This window comes from Protomyctophum bolini (genome assembly GCF_963924005.1).
Source record: "Protomyctophum bolini genome assembly, chromosome: 17".
NCBI lineage: Eukaryota > Metazoa > Chordata > Actinopteri > Myctophiformes > Myctophidae > Protomyctophum > Protomyctophum bolini.
Window position 1 is genome coordinate 28385005 of NC_137878.1, and position 25954 is coordinate 28410958.

Below are 25954 nucleotides of genomic sequence, written 5' to 3' on the forward strand. Positions count from 1 at the left end.
TTTCATCAGATCTAAATGAAACAATGTTTTGAAACTACTGTAGTACCAGAGTGTGTCTGCACCATTGACTGTCTATGGATAGTCTGCACTCTACACACACAGTGTCATGTGTTGGTGAATGAATTGATATTCATCAGAAAAGGGCAGCGCTTCTGCTTTCTCACCAAAAGAGAGCGCTGCATCCCCTACAAGTTCTATTGACTCAAGTGCACCTGTTGCCATAGCACCACAAAGATACTAGTGTTTTCCAGCTCTGAGGGAGTTGGAAGTGTTTATGTGTATATGTGCAGATCGTTTGCTTGTCTGCAAAGCATGTGCGTACCTCGCCTTTTACTCATTTTAATCAATTTGTACTAATGGTCAGGAATACATCCAAACGCCACTTCGCTGCCTGGCACTTTCAGGAACATTGAACAAGTGTAGCCTTTCCAATGACTGGGCTGCTGTCTGTGTTCTCTCTGCTGCCTGTCCAGGCTTTGCAGGAGAGACAAAGGGACAAGCGAGGAGCTGGAGAAGAGAAGGACGAGGAGGAACCAGGAATAAAGGAGGTCCATGGAAGGAGAGATCAGGCAGAAGTTGGAGGAGACTCCTCCAGCCTGGATGTAATCACCACTGAAAGGTACGGGTAGGGATCACCTCATACTGTCATAGAATACATTAAATAACACGATTTGATTACAGGAAATTATTGATTAGTTTACTGATGGATTGTCTTTCTCTGAATACTCTGACTTGTCCATAGACTTCGTTCGTACCCAACGATTCGTGCACCCAAACTATGTGTAGACTTAGGGCTGCAAATGGTACTAGAGACTAGAGCCTATAGTCCGCACGCACTCACACATACATATGTGTGTATTAATTGATTGATTGGGACGTTTGCTATGTGTTTAAATCAAAGTCCCTTGTAACTTTAAGTTACAAAGTTACTTTAGTTCATTTAAATTACTTTAAGTCCCTGTAACTTTAAACCGTTGAGTGAGCTCTCTCACTGCTGCTGTTCTCTCTGTTTTCTGTGTGTGTATGCTACAGTATAGACGGCTTTCTTGTTTACAAACATTGAGACTGCACACGCAGGTGCCGGTTGCATGTAATCAACTCCCAACAGATCCCCAAACGCCAAATTAGATATTCTTTGACCGTTACGCAGTGCTGCAGTCCTCCCCAACAGTCCTGACTCATCTCTTCAATTCCAATCCAATGTCTTTGTAGAAACCAGCTGCGTAAGGCGTACGAGAGGCTCCGCCAGGTGCTGATTGAAGTTCTGAAGACCACAGCGGCAGCGGAGGAGACCATTGGCCTTCACGTGGACACTCTGAGAAAGGTCTCAGGGGAAGGACCCCCGCAGGTCTCCTCACAACCAGCCACTTGGCCACGGCCTGCAGGCAAGTCACAGTAGGCTTGGAATGAACCTATTGCAGAAAGGCTCTTTGAGGCTGTTTAAATGTATATATTTGTGTGTGTGTGTGTGTGTGTGTGTGTGTGTGTGTGTGTGTGTGTGTGTGTGTGTCTGAGATACACATAATATATCCGATTCAAATTTAATACATAATATATCAGATTCAAATTTAATAAAGTTAATATATTGAGACACAAACTGTTTATTTATTCTTGAAGAAAGAATATTTGATTGCTGAAACTTTTATGGGTCTCAGCAAGACTAATAGCGGTCTACTGTATAAATATATTATGGGGTGAAATAGTCTACTTTTACCAGGGGTCTTTTGCTAACAATTATTCTTATAACAATATACTGTTATATTTAAAGATTTAATATAATTAAAATGAGGGGATTTAGGGGGAAAAAAAGAAGAAAAAAAAAGAAGTTCACAATACTGTGTTGAGACTGAGAGATAAAAGGATAATCAGAGGGGTCCGGCAGAGGAATGAATTTTTTTGTCTGTCCTGTATTCATTTATTTGGGTTGTTTTAGCTGTCATGATGGAGTTGGTGTCTATTTCTCCTGTAATTATCACAATAAACAGTAATTAACCTACAAAGCATGTTTATTCACTCACTTCATGGAGCTCCCCTGGCTCTAAAATAGTTATTTGTCACATAAGAAGAAAATACAAAAACTAAAGAGAAACATGCTAAAATAACGATGAAAATACGGCATCATAACATAATTCAGAGATTTGACCAATTACTGTACCATTCCATAATACCTTGTATTACAGTGACAATGATGACTCAGTTAAACCATTGAGCCACTAAACTACTTTACTAGCAATACCTAAATACAGATACTGTAACATGGTCATTGTCATGTCAAATTTAACCACATATTTAACCTATTTTCGGCATGTCATTTCTGTCAGTTTTCTTTTTTATTGTAAAATAAACCACTTTTTTATATTGAAAATGGCAGATTTACAAGCTCACAAAATAATACATTGTGAGCTGCTATTCTTCATATGACAAAGTATTATAGTGAATGGTTTAAGTAACCTTACTAACATTTCATACACTGTGGAACTCGATGTGGAGTTAATATGTGGTTGTCTGGTCTGTATACAAACCACACAGACTTTGGTATTATGGTTGTCTGTATACAACAACCCACTTAAATCACCAGTTTGACGGACTAATTAGAAGAGCTGAGTCAGAGCAAACCAGTATCATACTTACTGTGTTTCTGGAACAACTTGTAAGTACTTTAAAGTGGTTCCAGGAATAGAGTTGCAGTTTCCAGGGGAAATAACACTCAAAGGACTCAAACTCAGAAAGCAAAGCAACATTTAAAATCTCTGTGTGAACCCCTTTTATTTTATTTTATTATGTTTTTCCTGAGATTAATGTCAATACTTTAAATGTAGAAAGCAAATTCAATAAATGTGCAAAGCAAATTCAGTAATACTACTCGGTAGTAGGTATGATCTTAATTTTAACATTAAAGCTAAAAGCACATCCAATTTTATGCTATGAAATTAAAATAAAAGAATCGTCTAATTTATAGAAACATTCGTTTATTTTGGCCTTAATAGTGTTACTGGCAAGTATGTTTCCTTGTACAGTATGTCACTGAATGATTACATGTTCTCCCACATACAGTAGGCTCTTCACTGAACATGTTGTCCTCATGTTTTCCCCTCAGTGCCCCCTATTGTACATTTGTTCCACATACAGTAGTGTGACTTATAGTCATTTATTTTACCGGTACCTATTTAATACAGTAGACAATAGTCATGCTTTATAAAAACATCAAATCTTATCTATTTCACAGTTAATGTTTGTTCTAATATCAAATCTGCAGTAGGTATAATATTATATTTCAAGTCTTGCTCACTGCATGAAAAATGAAGGAAGACTCCTTAGACTGAGACTTAAGAAAATAGAATTTATTTTATTTTTAGATGCTCATAATAAAGTGCTCTGTGCTCATGGTGAGTTAAAAACAGGCAAACGTCTTGGTCCTGGGACCTTCGTCAGTGCTATATTACCTAACATCAGTGTAATTCTTTCTTGGATTCATCGGCATAATAAATAAAATAGGGTTATATAATAATAGGCCTACAGTGTACAAGCTTAGGGGTGTTGCCATATACAGTACTTGCATATACAGTACAGTATACCACCCTCATCCTATACTCTTAAGCACTGACTGCGTATTATTCTGTTAATTAATTAGGCAGCTCTGTCTAATGATTATAAGGCCAAGTTGAGCCATCTGCTAACCTTTTCTTCCAATAGGTATTTTCACATGTAAAAGAAAATATAAAGCTGTCTTAACGAGTCAGAGGACATTGTCAGTGTTGTGTCGTGAATGACACAAAATCCACTCTTTTCTATTACTTTATTGTCTAACGTGGCATTTGGCTAGTTTTATGGAATAATGCCTGAAACGTAAAATATTGAACAGACCGGTTTGTGTCCCCTACAATACTGTATATTTGGTAGTTGCTGTTAATAGTACTAATTACTGACCGTGAATGGCAATTATCACATTAGGTATAACAATATATGTATTGTACATGTGTGTCTCCTCCTGTTAAATCTTCTGTGTGGTCTCCACAGGTCCTCCCGCAGAAGCCTGCCAGGTCAGTGAGACGGGTGCTGATGACGTCAGCGGCGTGTGGTCTGGCGAGACGGACGAGGGCCTGGTGGTGTCCCAGCAGCAGATCACAGAGAGCCTGCTGCTGCTGGCGGCCGAGGGCCAGCTGGAGAATGAGGACTACCTGATGGATATTAGCACCCGCCTCCAGGTAACACTGGAGAGGATGCTGGTGGCCATCACCCAGACCACCAACCAGGTAGGAGAACACTCTTTTTTTTTGAGTGGTGCAACCATAGGGTGCAGCACTCCAATGCCCAGCAATGCATGTCTCTGCCTGGCTGTGTCTGAGCATGGAAATAGAATATTTTCACCACCTAGTGTCACTGTTGCACAGCCTAACACACCACCAAGTGTCACTGTTCTCTGACACATAGACACACACACACAGAAACACACACATAGGCCAGGGAGGAGAGTGTGTACAGTACAGCACCACTCACTTCAGACGGGTCTGATTTTTCTTGGCGATTATGAAGTTGTTGGTTTTTTATGATGGAAGAAGAAATGTGATTATCAACCAATCGATGTGAAAATGTTCTCCATTATTTTGTCTGATTAAGAAATTAAGCCCTACTTAATACTGTCGTACAATGGTATTGTGCAAGAATAGCAAATAGCTGACCTACAAGCTCACAACATGCCATGAAATGCACTGTGAGCTTGTAGATTGGCTATTTTTGTTGCACCCCTACTCTCCTATCATACTTTCCTGGCTCTGTGCATACTCATTACTCACCTGCACTGGAATTGTACCTTTGTGCACTTGGTCTTACTGAATATTTATTACCTTACCTGTTGTTGGCTTTAGTGACCACTAGGTGAGAAAACGTACAAAGTACACATTTACAAACTATGACATTATAAAGCGTCATGGTGACTTGAGTTAGACTCCTCCAACTCAACTGTCAAAAAGATTTTTATTAAAATGTGCAAGGATATTTTTGATAACATAAAAGATGAGTAAGGCAAACCAGTGAATGCGATATTCTGCAATATGAATATTTGGAGGCTTGTGATGCGTTGTTACCGTGGGAGAGTTATCAGATAGTCCAATAAACAGGCCGTAAACATAAGTCATGGAATCATAGATCTGGCATATTTTAATGATTGCCCGGGATACTTATCCCAAATTGAATGGTCATGTGATATGCATATGAACAGCAAAGACATAGATGAAAGCATATACGACCTGTTACATCACGAATCAGATTCGATCATATCAGTCTGTTGGTCGGGGCGCCACTTGAAGCCAGAGGGGTCGTCTGTCCTGGAGAATTCTGACGTGTCTCTCCTTATTCAGACACTATATAGAAATCTTTCTATCACTTTGTGACCTTGCTTGAGCACAGCTAGGGTGCACTGCACACTCTTATAAGTAATGGCTAACTGCTTAAAAGGTCTACTTTATCCCAACACTTGTCAGGCAGCAGTGTTGGTAACAGCTTATTTACAGCTTAGTAGCTATTAAAGAGAAACAAAATGTGATTGGAATTGGTGTTGGCAGATACATACTCATGGTTGTGGTGTCAGAAATGCGTTGAGCAATTCCTCAAAAGGTAGCCATAATTTTATCAGAACTTAATTAAGTACTGATGACAACAGAAGTATATCCTTGGTGGCCACCTAAAAAGTGCTCACATTCCTTTTGCACAGTCCCATGACATTGATGCACCTGTACACTTGTACCTAGAAGTCACCAAATGGGCAGAAGGTACCAGTGACAACGCATGCAGGCATTGTTGAGCAAAAAGTAAAATTGCCCACACCACATTGTTGACACCCCTCCCCCGTATGGATTTTCAAGTCAGTTCACAAAGGGATAAATGGGGATGAGACTGCAGAATGTAGCTGGAAACAGAGTTGGCCTGTGTAGAATTTGTGCACAATAGAGCTTTCGCATTCCCATGGTTGCCTATAGATACAAGCAGTATTTGCATGGGGGCTTTTGTCTGTATCCAGACAGCCTATCGTGATTCAGCCGGGCACGAACAGCCCCACCCCCGCTTTCTAGTATGTATACACACACACAGTGTGTGTCCTGTGTCCAATGTCAGCCCAGAAACATGGCCTTACTTAAACCAGGCCAGTAATGTGTTACGTTGTATTTTCTGCACTGTAAATGTGCATGGGTGTCGTACACCAACAATCTCTGATCCACAAGCACACAACGCGTCACGTTGTGAGCTTGTAGATTCTGATTTGGCTATTTTTGGTTCACAATGCTTACTGGCGTGCAACTAAATAAATGATGCTTTATGTAATAGATGGTGCTGTGCATCTTGCCTTTGGCTTTCTTGCAAGCATTACTCGCGCTCACGTAGGCTTCGTCTTGGCTATCTAAAAATAGATTAAAATACATTTTCAGTGTGTGTGACTGCCATTTGTTCCATTAAATAATCAAAATTGCAATCATCCCATCCTTTGTTCTTTAACAACATCAGGTTAACACACTTACCAATGTCCGACCATGGAACAGCACAATTAAACTACATCACATTCTATGTTACTCTACATTTTCATGTCATTTCTTTTGTTATACAGCCATGCATTTTTAAAACAAAAATCATAGTGCGTCAAATTGCAGTCTTGTGTGACGTAACTTCTCCTTTGACTGCCTTGTGTTACATGAAAAGAATGAAGCAAGGTTACCTACATGTAACATTATCTTGTTGTGTGTGTGTGTGTGTGTGTGTGTGTGTGTGTGTGTTCTAATGTTTTAGTAGTCAGACCAACAAAAGTCAGCTTAGTGTTCTCTAAACCAACATAGTAGTGTCAGGTTGTCAGGATAGGTTATCCAATCTATCAGTAAAGGATATTTCTATAATGTTGTACAAAGGAAGTATGGTAACATGTCACACACTACATTTGTTCCTCAATTACACAATTACAATGCAATAAATTGAAGTCTTGTGACCAACAAATCTTCCACGTGGTTTGTTTAATTGATCCAGTGCTCATTTGTCTTCTCAGTCAGTGGAGAATGTGATCACTGTGTCTCGCCAGAAAAGCTTCTGTTGTAATGAGCCGGTCAGGAATGTTAATTGTCTTTGTTTGGCTGTTGTCAATTATTCGCTTGGGGCGAAAGGTGATTGTTCTCCCCTGTTGTAGATTAGTGAGACATTGAGAGATTGCTCGTGTGCGATCTGTTTTATCGTTGACAAGACACACAAGATCGCATAGGAGAAGATCTAGAGTCTTGACTGAGGAAAGTCAGGAAACCTCAACCTGTCACAGCCTAATTAATCTTTCTGCCCATCTGCACCTACGTACAGAATACAAATCCGGTCCGACAAGCTCTCGTGGAATAGGTGTACCTGTGTGTATTGTATATTCCAGTGGTAGTGTGTGTACCTGTGTGTATTGTACTTGCAAAATCTACCTGCTCCAGTTGCCCTGAGGGCTGAAGCCACGCCTGCTTCCCTCCCATATTTCACTGAACAGTATTCTGCACTATGCTTATTTATACAGGAAGTGAAAGAGAAATTCTGGCTTTGGAAAAGGGGGAAAAAAATGGGTCTGGATTCTTTCAAGCATGTGCGTGTAGCCTACAACGGAGCAGCAAAGTGAGCGAAAGAATGACACGATAGGCTGCCTTAGGCCAGAAACGTGAGAGTGGGGAAGAGAGTGAGAGTAGAGTGGTTAAAATAAGGACATTTTGATGTTTAAACGAACAGACAGCAAGCTAGAATGAGTAAGCACAGTGTTAGGGCAAAGAGATCAGGAGTTTGGATAGTCGCGGTGAGTGGACTAGACGGACAGAAGAGGTAGGGGTTGGAAGGCTTGGATCAGACCACAATCATTTCCCACTTGGTCGACTGCCGCTTGGAGTAAGCAATTAAGGGGGGGCCTCTGGGAGGTTTCCCTGTGGGTCACGGTTGCCACGGCGGCACACCATTGTTAATGACCCTTCAGAGGGACAGATAGAGCGAATCAGGGAAGAGAGAAACACGAGCGAGAGAGTGAACTGGAGCACACATGCCGGTGTGAGCTCCGCTGAGAGGCATGGTACGGCTGTGCTCTGCTCGCATAGCACAAGGTCAGAAACCACACTGGGAAACAGTCAGAGATCATCGGAGAGGACAAGAATGGAAAACATGCATGACTTTTGGTTTATTTACCTCCATGGATAATGTGTCGGAATCCCCTCACAGCCACAGATCCTGGATGACTTTTCTCTGGAAGTGCACTGGCTACACTGTCACAGAACTACTCGGTGTCACTCGATGACTCCCCTCTTAATATTTACCTGGCACCTGTTCCACCTCCGAGGCGCAACATGTGATTTGAGATGACGTGAACTTCGCCGGCTCCAACTGGTGTTTACTCTGGCAGTGTGCATGACGGCCACGTAGAAACTGTTGCTTGGCACGACCTGCGCCGGCACTCGTCTCTTTAGTCCCCGCGGGATGTTTTTCTTGTTGTTATTTCGCATTATGATGGCCGGATCACCTCAGCTGGAGACACATTGCCAGATGGAAGCCCCTGTTTGATCAGTCACGAGAAGCTTTGGCGTACAAGGACCCAAACCGATACACTGCTGCCGCTGACATGGATTCATACCGTTCTTACTGGAATTCCAACAGCATCTGGGTGGAAGGGGAGGACCAGGACGTGTACGAGGTGGAATCCCGCGTCCCCCTCCCACGGCCCTTTCCCCTCCCCACCACCTTGAATGAGAAGAACTCTGTGGTGGTGCAGACTCAAATCTCACACATCAACCACAGCACCAATGGTCACCTTCTTAAGGTCGTCTCCAAAATTTCACTCCCTACCCCGCCGTATACAGTAAGTTCACATGTACACGGGCGGTAATTCAGTGGATTGGAGGAAGCGTGGACAGTGTAAAGTGCTCCTCGGCCCCCACCCCCATTACATTGATTTGTTGTCTCGAATTGCATCCTAGCCTGTAGCCTTGTAAACAGTAAAACACATGCAGCAGCTGATGTGTCATTGATGTCTGAAACTGCTATTGACCCGCACATTAGCTTCTTTTTCATTTGTACACAGAAATCAATTTGAGAAAGTCTAGTGACATACATGTATCTACTGTAACATAATAATCAAAATAACATATTATACATTTAAGTTGTCATCTCCTTCCCTATACTTTACATTTTAATTCTGTTTTACTAGTTTAGAAGTTAAAAGACTATGGGGATATTGTGTGGCATGGTTACATTACCACTTCCTCATTGTCCTTTGGTTGCACTGTGACCTTTGCTCTGGGAGATTGGGAAATCTTCCTCCCCTGAGTGTCAATGAGCTCTTGAGAGGTTTATTACACTACTATGGTGCTTTCATATCGGCCTCGCCAAGCACAGATACATGTGACCTGTCCAGAAAGACCACCCTTGCATAAGTGTGGAAGAGTTTTTTTGTTTTGTTTTGGTGGCTCACGTGTGAGTATGTCTGCACAACAAGAGTTGTGTGCTGAAAACGTCTAGATCGGCAATTGTGATACAACAAACTATGTTGCCAAACAACAGTTATATTTTGTATTAATGATGTATTGTAAATGTTCATGTGTACACAATCTCTTTAGTGTGCATCCTTTTTTTGTTCCTTCTGTTCATGATGCTCTAAAATGTAAAAAACAAAGTTTAAATGGCATCAGTGCTGTACTCAACAAAGCTAGTCTGAGTTTAGTGAGCTTGACATTTTTTTTATTTTACATTTTTTTCCCAAAGTTCTACAAAATGAGTGAAGTGCATCTGTTATCCTCCATCCTCCATTCTGTCAATTGTCTGACAACTGTGACGTTTGTCACGTTAAAGGTCATAGCACTTTCACATGGCAAAGACAAACAAGAAAGCATAAATCCTACTTCAGGTTCAGAGATTGTACTTCAAGCAGTATAGTCAACGGTTCATCTCCTAACCCGTCTCTCAACGGACCTGATCATGATATTGCCACTGTACTTTTACCTTCATAAATATTATTTCAGGAGTCGTCATCATGATGTAAGTCATAATGGTCCAGACTCGACAGTGTCTCTATCCTACTCCTCGTTCGGTGCTTGTGAGTCTCTCACCGTCTCCCGTTGTCTCTCGTCCTCAGCTGGAGCATGCCCGGGTGACCCAGACGGAGCTGATGCGGGAGTCCTTCCGTCACAACCAGGAGATGGGCGAGCTCCTGCAGCGTCAGGAGGAGCTGCAGGAGAGGCTGGCCGAGGAGGCCAGGGCCCGTGAGCAGCTGGCTCTGGAACTGCACAAGGCCGAGGGTGAGTGAGGATCTGTCTTTTCCTAATGATTTAGTTTGTTCTATTGCAGCCAAAAACTGCGTGCGTGAGTGGATGCTGTTGATCAGGATTTTGGGGTTACAGTGGAATGACATTCGAACCACAAGTTGATTTGTTGGACATATTGACAAAATTTGAGTACTTTTTTTTTAAGGCTGTCTGATATATTATTTATTTCCTAAATAATAGCAAAGGCTTTTACAGTTTGAGAATTTCAGTATTTTGTATCGTCAGTGTCAGTATTCTGATTTAGTTTTTGATTTCTTTTCTGATGAGCATATGGCCGTGATTAGCGTAAACCAGAAGGCATGACATCAAAAGGAGGCCATGGAAGTTGTGTGTGTGTGTGTGTGTGTGTGTGTGTGTGTGTGTGTGTGTGTCGGGGGGGATGAGTGAGGTGGATCAGCTGTGTCTTTACATAATGAGAGAGAGAGAGAGAGGCAATCTGTGGTGGGTCTTTTTCTCTGTCTAATCTCAGTAAAGAGCATCCCTATTCTGGGCATATCATATTAGACTAACATTTAGCAAAAATAGCAGCTAGCAGTCATGAGCTTGTACATCAGTCATTTTCAGAAGAGTGTTGGTGTAGTAGGGTGTTCATTGCGCCAATAATAAAAGTAAGTGTGTTTTATCCTCTCCTTGATTCTCGCCTTGATGTCCAGCATGGTGATCCTAGCCTAAATACAGGTATAAGATGTGCACACAATCTTCTCATGCACATCAAACCCAGTTAGTTTCTGTTGTGTTTACCATATGTTGTGAATGCATACAAGGTTGTTTGTCTGCAGTAGCATCCTGGTATGATGTAATGTAAGCTGTGTCTGTATCCTGATAGTGGGTGGTGAAGCATAACAAATATTAGCTGTCGTAAAGAAGGTTAATCCACTGTCAACTACTGTTTGTGTTCAGTCATCCACCAAGGTGTGAGATACAGTAGCACGACAAGGTGTTTTAAATAACCACCTGGTCATTTCATATCATGATAATAATTATGCAACTGTACAAATGTGAATGTTGCATTATGTTGAGATTATGATCAGCATGTAAAACAGTTGCTTCGTTCAGTTTTGCTTTCTAGTATGATGACTGCTATTATACTAATTTATTTTCAGTGCAGGTTCCTGCCTGTCGTTTAATGTGAAATTCCTGCTGTATTCACAGGCCATGTAGATCCAACCCTACATATACTTTCTCATTCATTTGTTTGTTAGAAAAGCCCAAATAGCTTTTATTTTTTTGTTAGCGTCGGCAAGCACAAAAACTTCCCTTCTTTTTGTCTGGGTGATCCACACTAATAGCTGCGGGTGTGGCCGGAGAAAACTGGTTTTGAGTTAACCCGAGAGACAGAGGAGCAACCTCTTGAATGACTGACAGAAACTATTAGGTGTCAGTGAGGTATTGATATATTGGCGGCTCTGTTGGGTAAAGACAAGAGGACGGGCAGTAGAGTTTGTATTATATTAGTGCTGATACCCATGAGGCCTTTGATGTCACTGTGACGTGTGGTGATTTGTAATGTGAGAGAAAACATTACCTGGGTGTTTTGAAATTGAATACAATGTAATGTATGTTAAAGGTCTTCTGACCATATTTACAAATAGAGGATAGTACTATAGGGGCCAAACCATAAGAGGATCTGTGTGAGTGTCTGTGTGTCCTTTGGCACGCTTCCAGGCGGCCAATTAAGAAAATCTAAATTTTTCACATACATTTTATACTGGAATCATTGGAGGTCATTTTGGGCTAAAACTTTCCACTTGTTATTAGACCCTGTCTTGTTTATACACGATTTCAGGTGTGTTTGCGTTGGTAAACTGCATGTGTTTTGTGACCTGGAGGCAGCAGTGAGTGGTGCTCATTCTTTTCCCCTTGATGGACAATGTTCTGTTTGCATGTTATCGTTTCTATGAGACGGAGACAACATCTCCCTTGTGGTGTTATCTCATCTCATTGAGGACTGCAGTTCCAGGACCTGTCGCTGCTATCCTCTCATTAGCCCCAAGATAGCCTTCTGGGTCAAGACAGAGTTAAAGACTTCCTCCTATTGTATGAAACATTTCCTAACTTTGATAATGAATGCTGTAGGTGGACTCGGTATTTCCATTTGATCTGACCATGCCTGAAGACTAGCAGGTGTATGAGGAAAAAGGAACAATATACTGTAGTTTACAATTGAGATTGCCGAATGCAATGCTAATATTTTGTATATTCATAGTACATTAACAGATCACAGGCTATCCCCTAACCTAAATGATGGACGGTGTATATCAGAAAGGGCTGCTGTTATTGTTCAGGAAAGTAAATTAAGGAGCTAAATGTATGTACCGTATGCATCCTATTCCCTACAGAGAAACCGGTTGCTTTAAAGTCTGCCTGAGAGCTGATGGAGTTGTTAACATGATATTGTATATATATGATACTGTATTATTGTGTTACAACCTTTCAACACACTGACCTTTATGGATTTCCTTGTCTAGGGACCTCCTGTCTCTGATTGCGTTCAGTATCACTCTCAGTACTGCAAGATAATGTCATAATGCACAGAACTAAGAAACCTTTTAATTTATCTACTCATCTACTCTATACACAACAGATCAGTCTGTGAAACTGACTTCCACATAGCCTTGTTAGATGGGTTAACCCAGCTGTTATTTTGTCCATGTTCAGTTCAGTTGTTACTTGGCTCTGATGATTTATGTGTTTGATGATGGTAATGACGACAATACTTTCTTTAATTGTCATCAATGGCTCACAATCACTGTCACGTTTGTTTTATAGAGAGGGGAAAGGCACAGAGTAGTAACATTGATTTCCTTTACTAATGACCTTGCAGAGACCAGATAAACCACTTAAGCCCTATTATACGATGTACAACAAATACTGAAAATGTTCGATCTACAGTACAAGCGCACAATGCATCATATATGCGCTGTGAGCTTGTTGATCTGCAATCTTTGCTGAATGTTTTTTAAATGTTTCATAGGGACCCCATGGCTAATGTGGTTAAATAAGACTTAGTTAGTTACTGCGAGAGTGTGGTCTAGCTATCCAACCTCAACCAACTAAATAAATAATGTATGTTAACTTGCATATCATTAAATAATGACATTTTACCTACTGTACCAATGCATGTTGAGACAAGTTGACACATTTCTCTAAATTGCTAAAAGCCTTTCTTGGGGTGGGCGTAAAGTAATGCACCATAGATTATGTAATTTCAATGGTGTGATTAATGTGATTGTTCCTTGTTGCTCAATTTGTATAACATTTAAGTTGGACCACATTTCAAAACCACAACTTATGTAGACATTTCCCATTTTCTCCACTCCAGCATTGTAAAATGTATATCCTTCACATCACAAGGCACCCGTTATTTCTATTATCAGGTATTTATGAAGTAGTACTTCATATAGCATATTTTAACTGCTTTTGCTGAGTCTTTACCTTGAATAATATTTTTTTACGTATATCTCATTTTCTACATGAGCTGTTCATCATACATACAGAGTAAATAAATCAATGGCTTTTCCAGAGAGCAGTTCCTCCTTAGGCAAACTTTGCAGTCTGCCATGGTTCCTGATCTGACTGTCTGACACGGAACTATCTACCCAGAACAGAGATTTCAAGCTGCACTCCCTTTTCTTAATCCCTATTTTATAAAGAAAATAGCTGACTTACAACAAGCTCACAGCAGCTTGTAGAGCTGCCGTTTTCCTTATGTTTGAAAATTCCACCACCATGTCCAAAATGGGGATGCCAGGTTGAACGTTGTTAATAAAGCATAACTTTAAAGCACTGAGCCCACACTATAACTACCACAGTGGGTGCAGTCAAGTTGAATGGAAAGCCAAACAGCAGGAATGTGGGGAGTTTTATTTAGGTAATTATTTACTAATCTGTTGCTATGAGAAAGCATTCAAAATGTAAGTGTCTATCAATGATTGGGTTGTCAACACCTCTGTCCCTAGATCCACATATAAGTGTAGGATGAATCTTAACATCTTACTCATGTGCCTCCTCATGGGAAAACACTAATATTAGGTAATAAGTATAGGTAATAAGTAATGATTACAATCAGTGTGTGGGTGTATAGGCCTTTCTGTTGTCTCGTATGTGAATAGTGTGCTAGTACATGCTTGCTGACCTGTGACAGAATGTATAATAATGGAACTGTTTATTGTATAGGCAGCTCAGCTTTGTACACTCTGTCAAGCAAAATGGGTCAGAAATGCCCCTCTTGTTTGTATGTGTGTTTGTTTATTGTTTGTCTGTACATCTGTATGCATGTTTTTGTGTGTGTGGTGGGGGGTGGGTAGTGTGTGGGTGTCAGAGGTCGTGCCAGGATTTTAAACTGTCAGCCAAAGAATATCTGGGATGATTGTGGGACATTATGGTGAAGAAAATGTCTGTTTTCAAAGCACAAATAAGGAATGAATACCAGTGTGTATATACTGTAATTTACACTACAGCATAGCGTTACAATTTGAACTGGACACTATTTGAAAATAAAGGACTGACGATCCATCCAGCCTTCCATCTTCAACTGCTTATCCGTAGTCGGGGACCTGGCTAGGGAGACGCTCAAGAGGCATCCTAACCTAGATGCCCGAACCACCTAAGCTGTCTCCTTTCCAAGCGAAGAAGAACCTGCCGAGTCACCTGCCAGCCACCCACTTGTATCTTATCTGTATCTTCTTGTATCGTATCTTATCTTATCTTGTACCTTATTCTTTCGGTCACGAGCCACACTTCATGACCATAGGTGAGAGTAGGAACGAAGGACTGATGATATAAATATGTATAACAAATTTACAGTGCACATGTGAATGAATTTCATTGAAATTGTGCAAACCCACCAACAAACAATCCATATGTACTTTTCCTTTCATTTGTGATTGTGCTTCACTTGATGAAAGTGAGTAGCCGCTGGCTTGAAGTTTAATGTCTCTTACGTATTTGTGCATCTTGCGATGTGCATGAGTCGCATAAGCTTCTCCTCCTTCAGGTGGAGTGTGGTTTTGAAGCAAGAATCCCCACTCTGCAGCTGACACAATCCTTATCCCACACAGGAGACCTCTGGCCCTGGTGTGTCTCTCCAACCAGACTGTTGGTCTCACACAATTTTCAAATGCTTCCACTTAACCCACTAAGATCTGAGGACCCGATTCTAAAGAAATAACGTATTCATTTAAAACAAATCTTATTTTTTTTTAAATGGCTGATCTACAAGCTCATGACGTGCTATGAGCTTGTATATCTGCTATTTTTGAATAGCCAGAGTATAAAATAATGGTTAAAGTGGTTAAAATCTAATTAGACATTTCCCCGGTCTTAATGGGTGAAGCAGTCTGTGCAATGGAAGCATTTTAGACGATACAGTTGTAAAGAAAATGCCCCCCCCCCCCCATCTAATGAAATTAGTCAAAGCCTTATTTTAAAATGTATTTTTCGTAAACGCAAATGACAGATCCGTTATCGGCATTCAGGAGGCAGACTCGATGTAGCATTCAGAAATTGTCTCCTGTGAGACTCCCTGCCCTGGTGTGTGTCTTGTCCTTGTAGAGCAACCTTGGGTTTTGTTTCCTGTGGTTTCAATTGTTATCCATTTGTGATAGTCTTGTAATTCTGCATTTGTTTGAGTGTCTGCGTAGGAATGCATTCTTCAGAGCATGTTGAATAAACCCATGTTTGTTGGAGAAGTAAAATGTGAGCACATGCTTATATGTCGGAAGTAAGCATAGAGTAACATGTCTGAGAATACAACACAGTATTTTCAAGTGATCTTATCTTATTATAATGCATAACTATATATTTTCACCTCCCTTTAACTGTGCTCCCACCTCTCTCTTTCTCTCCATCTCCAGGTGTTATTGATGGTTACACAGGTGAGCGGGCTGCGCTGGAGGAACGGGTGCGCCTGAAGGAAGAGTTACAACTCAGCCTCGAGCAAGAGTTGCAGGTAAGATACCCGAGTTCCAAAGAATCAGTTACCTCGTTCAGAAGGTATTAGGACATTTTGAATATAAAATGGGTTTGTAATCCCATAAACTGTTTGCTGGTTACTGGGATTTTCCTTGGAACTTGGCATCCCTATTTTGGTCATTATAGGTGAAAAGTTTAAACATTATTCAATATTTAGTATGTTGGATTACTTATCTCAAGCACTTGCTCTAAGGATTTTACAGTCCCAAAGATTTGTAATCGTTCCATTTGTTCACTCTGAGTTACAGGCCGATAAGGGTCCACCTGGACCCCTGCTGGGCCCCCGGGCCAGGTGTTGAGAAACGGTGCTTTAAAACAACGGTCTATATTGACTGCGTTTCCATCAGACCAACACCAAAGCATGTCAAACTGTTGTCTAACACAGGTGACGAGCAGCCGGCTGCATGAACTGGAACAGGAGAGGCTTCAGATGCAGGAGGAGAGGGAGCTGTTGTCACGGCAACAAGACGCCATGAGGGAGCACGCTGGGCCTCGGGAGCTTCGTACGTATCCCAGAATTCCTTTAGAAACAATGACCACAACATGCAATCCAGAGGTTTTCTTTTGTTTGTGGTAAACTGTCCTCATCATTCCAAAAGATAAATGACCCACTATACACTAAAATCCACAGATTTATTTGCAACTCTGGGAGTATGCAAACGTAACCAAATACGTGTTTGTAATTGTATTGGCTCCTCCTGAGGTTAAAAACAAGCAGTTAGTTTATAAGAAGAGTAAGAATAAACTGGAGCGGAAGATCACATTGCAGAGCTCCATTAATGCTCTGCAGTCATTTAACAGATACCGCTGTTTCCCGGTGGTGAATAATTGATGGTCATTGATTGAGAGGCTGACGGTAGTAAACACGTTGTCGTCTCGTAACTGTCCAATAATTGCTCATGGACTGACAGAGGACCACTAACACCCTGATTAGTTAGGATTCTTAACTCATCAGGGTGTTTGGTCCTCTGTAACATGATATTCATAGTTGGAAACATTTTGCACAAAATGCAATGTGCCAATGTACATTTGCAGAATTTTTCTTTGAAAGAGGTCTAACATGTGGGTCTGGGTCTCTTCTGTAACCATTGACACAATGAAATGGAAACTCTTTGGTTCAGTTTGTCAAGAAATGTCACTGCTATGTTACTGCCATGATCCATAAATGAATTGACTGGCATCCAATGTGTTCTGTGGAACCATAACATGACATCCCTTGTATTATGAAAAGGTAATCTGTACTAGAAACGTTACGAATCTCTTGTGAAATGGTAGGTAAGTACTGTACATGTTATCTAGGCTGAGGTGGGTACACTCCTTAGAGGGGATGTTTTAGGAACTCTCACCATTTTCTTTCACAGCGTTTGGCTTCTCCATCTTTTGGCAACACACAACTTTTAGCCTACTACCATGGACAGAGGCAGCCCTCTCATCCCATTTGTTCCTTTCTATCTGTCCATCTTTCTTAACCCTGATTTAGTACTTCGTTGTACGATGGTGACCTGTACGGAAAATAGCCGATCTTCAAGCCTGTAGAAGATCTGTGAGCTTGTAGATCTGCTGTTTTCGGCACCGGACACCATCGTGTGGCGGGAGTATTTTAGGAATTAGATTCTGCCTGTTCACCACCAAAACAAGAGCATGCTAAATTCCTGTGCTTTCTTATCCTCCTTCCTATAGGCCTAGTTGACGCTGCAGTGGTTGCAGCACCTGAAGCAGGTGTGTCCACATTGAGCATGGCTCAGTCATCTATATGTATTGGTCGTCTATTCCAGTGGCAGTCTAACCCCGCCCCCTTTTCAGTCCAGCAACTCACAAAATAAGGCTTGGAGCTTGCTTGCTGTATGGGCTCACAAAAACTCACCCAAAAAATTTACTTGCTTCTGCTTGTTGTTTCAACTCACTTTTCTGTATGTTCTGGCTCTTCACGGTAATTTTTGGTGTCTTTGGATCAATGTTTTGCAGCACCCTTTTTTCTTTAGCATGGATACATGGAGTAAACATAGGCGTTATATAAGAATCATTATCTCCTTATTGTCAATCATCTATTCTCCAAATTGAGAAACTTTTGTTGGATTGCTACAGATGAGCTATGTACATAAATATTGATTTAACCACTTGAACACTAGCATTTATCCCTATTCAGGGATGAACATTCGTCCAAAAATAGCAGATCTACAAGCTCACAACATGTGAGTTTGCTGAGCGGCTATTTTTGGCCAAGAGATTTGGTATAGAGGGAAATGCTAGCAGCCTAATGTAGAGCCCTGGGGGACACGGGTCAACTAATTCATAGTGTAAGTGGTTCATACCATTCCTTATACTGAGATGATTGGCCAATCAGGATCCCCCTCTCCCTTGCCTGTACGTGCAGACGGGGCATGGTACTGCAATGTCTGGACTGTCTACACCCTTGTTATGCCATATTGCACTTTCTTGTCTTTTTAAATTTGCACTAATCTAATGGGGTTTCATCACGGGTTAGAAGGTGTTGGTTTGGTTCATCGGTGGCAGAAGATGGGCAATGGTTTTGGGAATGTTACTGTATGTTGGAAAGATGACTGAGAGTCTGAGGTTACACATTTGGGCAAATCGATACTTGTATAATTAATTAACAATTCTAGAGAATGTGTTATTATAAGATTTCACAGATTTTAGAAGGGAAAAAAGTATGTTAAGTCATAACAGTACTGCTAGTAGTAGTACACACTGGAGTTGATCAAATCAATCCATGTGAATGTTACATGTCTCATGGACCTCAAACTCTTCAGTGACTCCATCTCTTCATCCTACCTAACAATGAAATCAGCACAAACCTTACTCGTAGTGAAATATAACCGTCCGCCAGTAAAGTGATACCCGTGTTCTGTGCCATGCATTCTTCGACTCGCGCCTGCAGACCTTCTGGAAGAGACAGAGAAGCTGATGAAAGAGAAGGTGGATGTCCAGCGGCAGGCGGAGAAGGAGAACTCTGACCTCCTGAAGCATGTGAAGCTCCTGGAAGCAGAGCTGGAGGAGCAGGGGAACAGGGTGATAGAGCTGGAGCAGGCCCAGAAGTCGGAGGCTGGAGACCTCCAACAGCAGATCCAGGCTCTGGAGAAACAGTTGGACAAGAACAGGAGGTTTCTGGATGTAAGTGACACACTGACAACACTTGCCGCAAGCAGTCATTTTCAACTCCTTGTACCACATCAATAACAGTAGAAGTAGAAGTAGAAGACACGTTACTGAAACAGAATTATGTATTTATTTTTAAAAGACAGTATCAAATATTTCGTAGCACTCTCCAAATAAAATACCTTATTATTATTATTACCCTTATTATTTTAATTCGATAATATTTAAAATGAAACGACTATCTCTTCATGTGAATATCCAGGAACAAGCGGTGGACCGTGAGCATGAGAGGGACGTCTTCCAGCAGGAGATCCACAAGCTGGAGCAGCAGCTTAAGAACCCTCACAAGCTGCAGTCCGCCTCGGAGCAAAGAAACAGAGAGGTAACGACACGAGACAAAGCATTGTTCTCATCCCAGAGGACCAGCTAGGCCGGAATGGAGATGCTCCGTTTGTCAATGCAGTGTCATGGTTATGTACAGAGCCCTCCCTGGTACTGGTACAATAGACCCTATCCAGTTACATGTGTTGACCAGAAAATCATACCAAACTAGTCGAGCAGGAAGTGCTGTAAAAAACAACAAAGAATTGGATTCATGCTAATATCTGATCGTTTTATTATAATTTTTTACTCATACTGGGTGTTATCTTTGGACAAATCTAAGACCTATTTCGATGGAATTCTTTGCTGAGGTCAAAGCGAGCATTTCAATAAAATTGTTTTATGCTAAAAAGTGCTCCAAGTACTCAAAGTTAGAGCATTGAGTACTCAAAGTCGCTTCGAGTACTTAGAAAAGCACTATATAAATTCTAGTCATTTTATTATTACCAGTGAGAAGCCTGAGGGCGAGGTCGCGTGCACGCATTCGCCTGGATGACAGCAGACTGCTGGGCGAGCGCTGGCGCTTTGGAATGGGGGGGTCAGATCAACATATCCGCTTGGATGACGGGCCTGCTGGTGCTTTGGCATGGGGTGTAAGATCTTAATTTTCGGGCCTGTTGAGAACTCTAGTTTTTGCCGGCTGCTGGGAGTGGAACGCACTAATAACTTTGGGGCAGGCCCGTCTAGAGTTTGAATGGACAGGTATCAGTCAAAAGGGAGACATCGAAGAGTGGATGGGTGGGGATGGATCAACATATGGAATGTCAGAACAGGTCAGCTCCATATATGGAGATCTAAGGGTTTGAGGCCAGATGTAGAGTTGCTGGCCGGCTCCATATATGCAGACCTAGGTGATGATCCAGTCTTCTCCATGTATGGCTATCCAGGGTTTGATGAGGTCAGTTTGGTGATCTTCATATATTGAGACGACCATAATATGGTGGCGTGATGTCACGAGGCGTGACCATATATGGAGGCGTGACATGACGCACTGACTGATTGATGGGAAATGCAGGTTTTCATAGTAAACTGCAACCTACAGTATGGTTGCTATTTTTATTATTTAAGTTGTGGTTGGGTAAGTAGTTGTGGTTTATATTATCTAAAATAAATAAAGTGTTGATGTAGTCTACCCTGTTGATATACTGTACATGTACTGTATCTTGCATAATTATTATTTGTTCTTTATTAACAAAATAAGGCATTTTGTGTGCTATACTGTATTCCCCACACCGAGTTCCTCGATTGGAGGCGAACAGTGACTATTGACAGTTGATTAGGTGAATAGTTCTGAATAACATAATTTACATAGATACACTTGGCTACCAGAAGAGAGACCGTATTTCCATAGTTTTGACTGACTCTGATGCTCTGCTCTACTCTAGATGGCTTCAGAAGGAAAGATGAATTGTGTTGCAGTTCATGACACAATTGTTGGCTACATTTAACATATATTCTTATATATGTTAAATGTAAATATGTCTTCAAGGCCTTCCGTAATGACATTACACAAAGGCAGAGAAATAACTTCCTCACAGAAAACACAATTACTGTACAGTACTGTATGTCGTCTTTGTCTTCTACTGTCCTCATTAAGTATCCTTAATAATATTAACGTAGAATCTGGTTTCCCTCAGCAGTCTGTCGTGTCTTGTACTTCTAGTCAATTTCTGGATCTAGTCAATTTCTGGATCTAGTCAATTTCTGATTCTTTTTACTTTTAACCAGTGTTATTATTTTCCTACCCTTCTCTCCCACTTGGCTTTTGCAGGTCGATGGAAAAATCTCTAAGGTATAGTTTATAGCTACATGTAGAAACATCCTTGTTCCAGACAACATTAAGTCCTTTTTAGAGAACCCACCCACCCCTGTAGCAAATGATTAGTGCCCTGTCTATTTCCTCTGTCCCTTTTACCCGCCTCGTATTTTCCATCTACGTCTCCAAGATTGAAAGCAGGTCTACTTTAAATAAGCTTGTCAGATGTCATCTACTGTCACCCCACTTTAAAACATACTTTATCCTCTCAGTTGTTCCTCATATAAAATATATCTTATAGTCGGCCAACGTCCACCAAATGTGTACACGTTGTATTGCATTGTTGATTTCTAAATGGATTACTATAGTGAATTGTTTGGCACTGTACACATACTCTATTCATACGTGATGTAAATGAAGCTGAAATATTTGGGAAAAAACATTAGAAATCAACTGGAAACACTTAAAACACTTTGCACCATGTGTTACCCAGATGGCATCTTGGATTTCTGTTGAGTGTGATATTTCCTAGTTGTAAATCTGAGTTGTATACTTTTTTTCATGCATTTTGATACAAACAAAATGTTAACTAAATAAATATAAGTATTACTTTTAAACACAGCAAATATTTCAAAAGCAAAAACTTTTCTCTATGCACGCTCTACCAAAGTGGCAGTCAACAACATTATCATAGCCTTCACAAGACTTAACCAGTTATAGGAACATCCTCCTCTCCTAGACTTCTACACACCCACCACATCATTCATTCATTCATTCATTCATTCATTCATTCATCCATTCACCCTTTCCCCATCCCACAGGTGGATCATTAGACCTGCCAGCAGCCCTCCTGACTAGTAAACTGCACTGTAGTCTTTTCCAGCCTGAATGAAATCTCTCTCCTCCCCACTGCCCCTCATCTGAAGTCTACCCTGCCTAATCTACCCTCTTTCTCAGGTGGATCAGCTGACCTCACAGCTAGCTGTGCATCTATGGGCTACGCTGTGGCGAATGGTGGTGGTTGAGACGTGCTTCTCACTAAACTCCCCCCTCCTCTCTCTCTCTCGTCTCTATCTCTCTCTCTCTTGCTCTCCCACACACATCAACCAGGTGGATCAGCTGAGCACCCAGCTCAGGGAGAAGGCGGACTGGTGCAGTGAACTGCTGCTGGTGTCGGAGCAGCTGCGTCGCGAGGTTGGCGAACGCGACGAGGAGATTGACAAGCTGGAGAGCCGCGTGCGCGAGCTGGAGCAGGCCCTGTTGGCCAGCACCGAGTCTCTGCACAAGGTTAGGAGGATGATGAGCGGGGGAGGGGAGGGTAGTTGGGGGTGCAGAGGGTGATGCAAGAGATGGAAGCCCGGGAGAGCAAGGGGGGGGGGGAACAAAAGGAATGGGGGAACAATAGCAGCAGTGCATGGCAGAGGGAAGTGTGTGTGTGTGTGTGTGTGTGGTGTGTTATCTTCGCGAGGGACTGAGTAAGAGAGGAAAGCCCGGGAGATTTATAGCAGCGTCTTACAGTAGCATGCAGATGGTGGGGATAGCGGTGTATTCGGGGCAGGCAGCGGCCTGTTGTTGTTGATGGTGTTGTGCTACGGTTAGCTACTGTAAACATTGCCCCCCAGTGTTGGTTTATAGGGATGCGGCTGGTGAGTGAAAGACAACACATGCTCCCGTGTCCCATGCTGCTGGTCTAAAGACAAATTAAATTATACAAGCTGCATATATATGTTGTGTCAACTTGTGTGTGTCTGGAGACTCTTAAATTCTATATACGTCGTAGTGCGACAAATAGCCAAAATAGCCGCATCTACATTATAGCCGTGAAATATAAAGTGCTCTGTGCTCAAAGTGAAAGGTGCAAGAAGGCAGTAGTAAACGTTTCGGTCATGTGATCTTCGTCAGTGCTGTATGAATGAATCACAGAGACAGATAGACATGTTCAAGTTCAACTTCTTTGAAATTTGGTTTACAGCAGCCAACCAAGTACAGTACAAAGTGAAGTATCATAAAGTGACATCATGATAAAGTGCCATCACCATAAAGTGCCAAGAGCACTAAAACTAAAACATCGTCATCATCACTTTTTTTTTTTACCTTCTTTCGGCAGCATTAACTGCTCTGATCGAGGCAGGGACAAAGGAGTATTTGTACCTGTTTTTTGTTGTCCCAGGGACACACACTCTTATAGGGCTACAACTCAACTCAGGTGCTAAGAATCAAGGCAACATCACCATGGCAATAGTGGGGCATGGACATAACATTACACATCAACAGGACCTACGAATACAGAATACAGCATTACACATGGAATCATATACCTGTAAACATGTTACTCAGAACATTTTCAATAAAGGGTTCCTAATAGGTGGAGGGCGAGGTCTTCATTCATACCAACCAGGTTAACAAACTTTAAATAGAAAATCCATATGGATTCAGTTTGAAGGAGTTTGGTGTCTAAATCACCGCAGGCTACGAGAGATTCTTTGTTATTCTTCTGGTTTGGGGGACAGAAAGTTCCAAATGATGGTTCCTGCCTGATGACTACAAAACAATCACTACAACATGACGTAACGATATCATCCGCTTCAGACCGGTTCACACGGCAATTTTGTAACACAGACCAGGCTTTCCTCCGAGGTGGAAAGCCTGGTGACGCGAGGTTACATGACTAGATATTTTCTATGGAGGGTCTGGCAATAGGAGATTTAATGTCCTTGTGTCTAATGGCACTCATGTGTTCTATAAAACGTGTATGGACTGGTCTGGATGTTTTGCCTACATAGTGGAGATTACATTTACAGGAAATCATGTAGACTACATTAGAAACACTACAAATGACAAATTGTCTGATGGTGTATTGTTTGTTGGTGACTGCACTTTTGTGTTCTTAGAGCAATTTCTCCAATTATGACATACCCAGAATAGAAATGTTAGGATGCATGTGTTTAATTGATTTTCACTATCTTGTATATGATTAACTATGAACTTATGGTTACACGTGTGTGTGCATGTAGTGTGTGTGTGCATTCAAATATCTATGTGCAAATGTGTATTTTTGTTTTTAACCCAGGCTGAGGAGAAGAAGCGACATGAGACTCATTCAACACTGGAAGCTCAGCTACAGACTGAGAGAGAGGCGTTGGAACGGAAGGAGAGAGAGGTACACACTACAGAAGTGTGAATATGAAATAACTTCAATAACAAATCAAGAATCCTGTAATAACAATGACGGGAATGTAAACATGCCATGTAACAAAAATAATTGCGCCTTCGGCGTGCTCACATCTAGCTTAAAAGTACAAGTTATATATGCACCTATGTATGTAACCCAGCATGCTTTGCAGTGCATCAAAGCGATCACGTGATCGGCAGTAGCCTATCAGAAGAAGGAAATCACTTTCTGGGGTCTGGGGTAATTTCTGATGTTATGCTGTTTGCTGGTTACAATAATGTTATATATTTATATATATATATATATATAATTCTGAAGAGAATTGAGGATTAAGACGGAGGGAGTGAGTGTAATGAGACGCACGCAGTGACCAATGGCCAGCTTTCAGTAACGGAAGTAGGCATGACCGGAAACGGACACTGCAGAAGCTGGGTTGAAAACGCAGAGATAAAGTGAGACGTCAGACTCGGAGTGCTGAGGCAGCAACGGCGGTTCTGCATACGTCACGGTCTATGACTTTGAACCCTTGTGCTTCCTCCAGATCGTTAACCTGGAGGAACAGCTGGAGCAGTTCAGGGAGGAGCTGGAGAACAAGAGCGAGGAAGTGCAGCAGCTCCAAATGCAGCTGGAGATCCAGAGGAAGGAGCTGAGCAGCCAGCAGCAATACCTGGACAACAGGGACAGCATGCTCCAGGTGCGTGACTCCAACTGTTGCGCCTGCCTGCCTCTGACTGGCCAAAGCTCGTTGTCGAGGTGGAAAGTGTAAAATCAGTCATTACGACGGCATCAAAGCCCGCAATAACAATCATTGTTGTCGACAAAAAAACAACTATAGATTTAGTCGACTAAAATTGTACAATATTTAGTCGACTAAAACTAGAACATTTCAGATTACTAAAATATGACAAACTAAAATGAGGTTTCATTCCAAAGACTATGATTAAACTAAAATAGAAATTTGCTGCCAAAACAACACTGGCGAGTTGGCTGGGAAAGTTGTTTTGCCCCGCCCCACGGACGCCTAATACCTTTTAATAGTAGGAGGGGGAGCCAATCAGAGGCAGGCGGGGGGGGCGGGTCGTTAGGCAAGCGTTTTACCGTTGTGAATTAGGCGCTCCAGGTACATAATGTATCAGCCAGCAGCCACACCTGGACAACAGGGACAGCATGCGTCCAGGTACAGTACATAACAGTACTGGAGCAGCTCTGTTGTTGCTGCGTGTTCATCTGTAGTGGAAAAAGTACTTGCAT

The 25954-nt window shown here is 41.7% G+C and overlaps 1 protein-coding gene across 5 annotated transcripts in view; it reads left to right on the forward strand.

The window, feature by feature from the left end:
* The window catches only part of akap9 (A kinase (PRKA) anchor protein 9), an 80288-nt gene that overhangs the window by 36621 nt on the left and 17713 nt on the right, over positions 1 to 25954 (forward strand). For 4 of the 5 annotated variants that reach the window (XM_080788151.1, XM_080788149.1, XM_080788150.1 and 1 more), the window contains 12 exons: positions 474 to 619; positions 1213 to 1385; positions 4018 to 4253; positions 10115 to 10277; positions 16160 to 16254; positions 16663 to 16780; positions 17958 to 17996; positions 19177 to 19409; positions 19657 to 19776; positions 22642 to 22818; positions 24602 to 24691; positions 25245 to 25397. In XM_080788151.1, coding sequence (XP_080644277.1) covers positions 474 to 619; positions 1213 to 1385; positions 4018 to 4253; positions 10115 to 10277; positions 16160 to 16254; positions 16663 to 16780; positions 17958 to 17996; positions 19177 to 19409; positions 19657 to 19776; positions 22642 to 22818; positions 24602 to 24691; positions 25245 to 25397 — 1743 coding nt within the window. The remainder of the gene's footprint in view (positions 1 to 473; positions 620 to 1212; positions 1386 to 4017; positions 4254 to 10114; positions 10278 to 16159; positions 16255 to 16662; positions 16781 to 17957; positions 17997 to 19176; positions 19410 to 19656; positions 19777 to 22641; positions 22819 to 24601; positions 24692 to 25244; positions 25398 to 25954) is intronic. The other variant, XM_080788152.1, reaches the window with a different exon arrangement.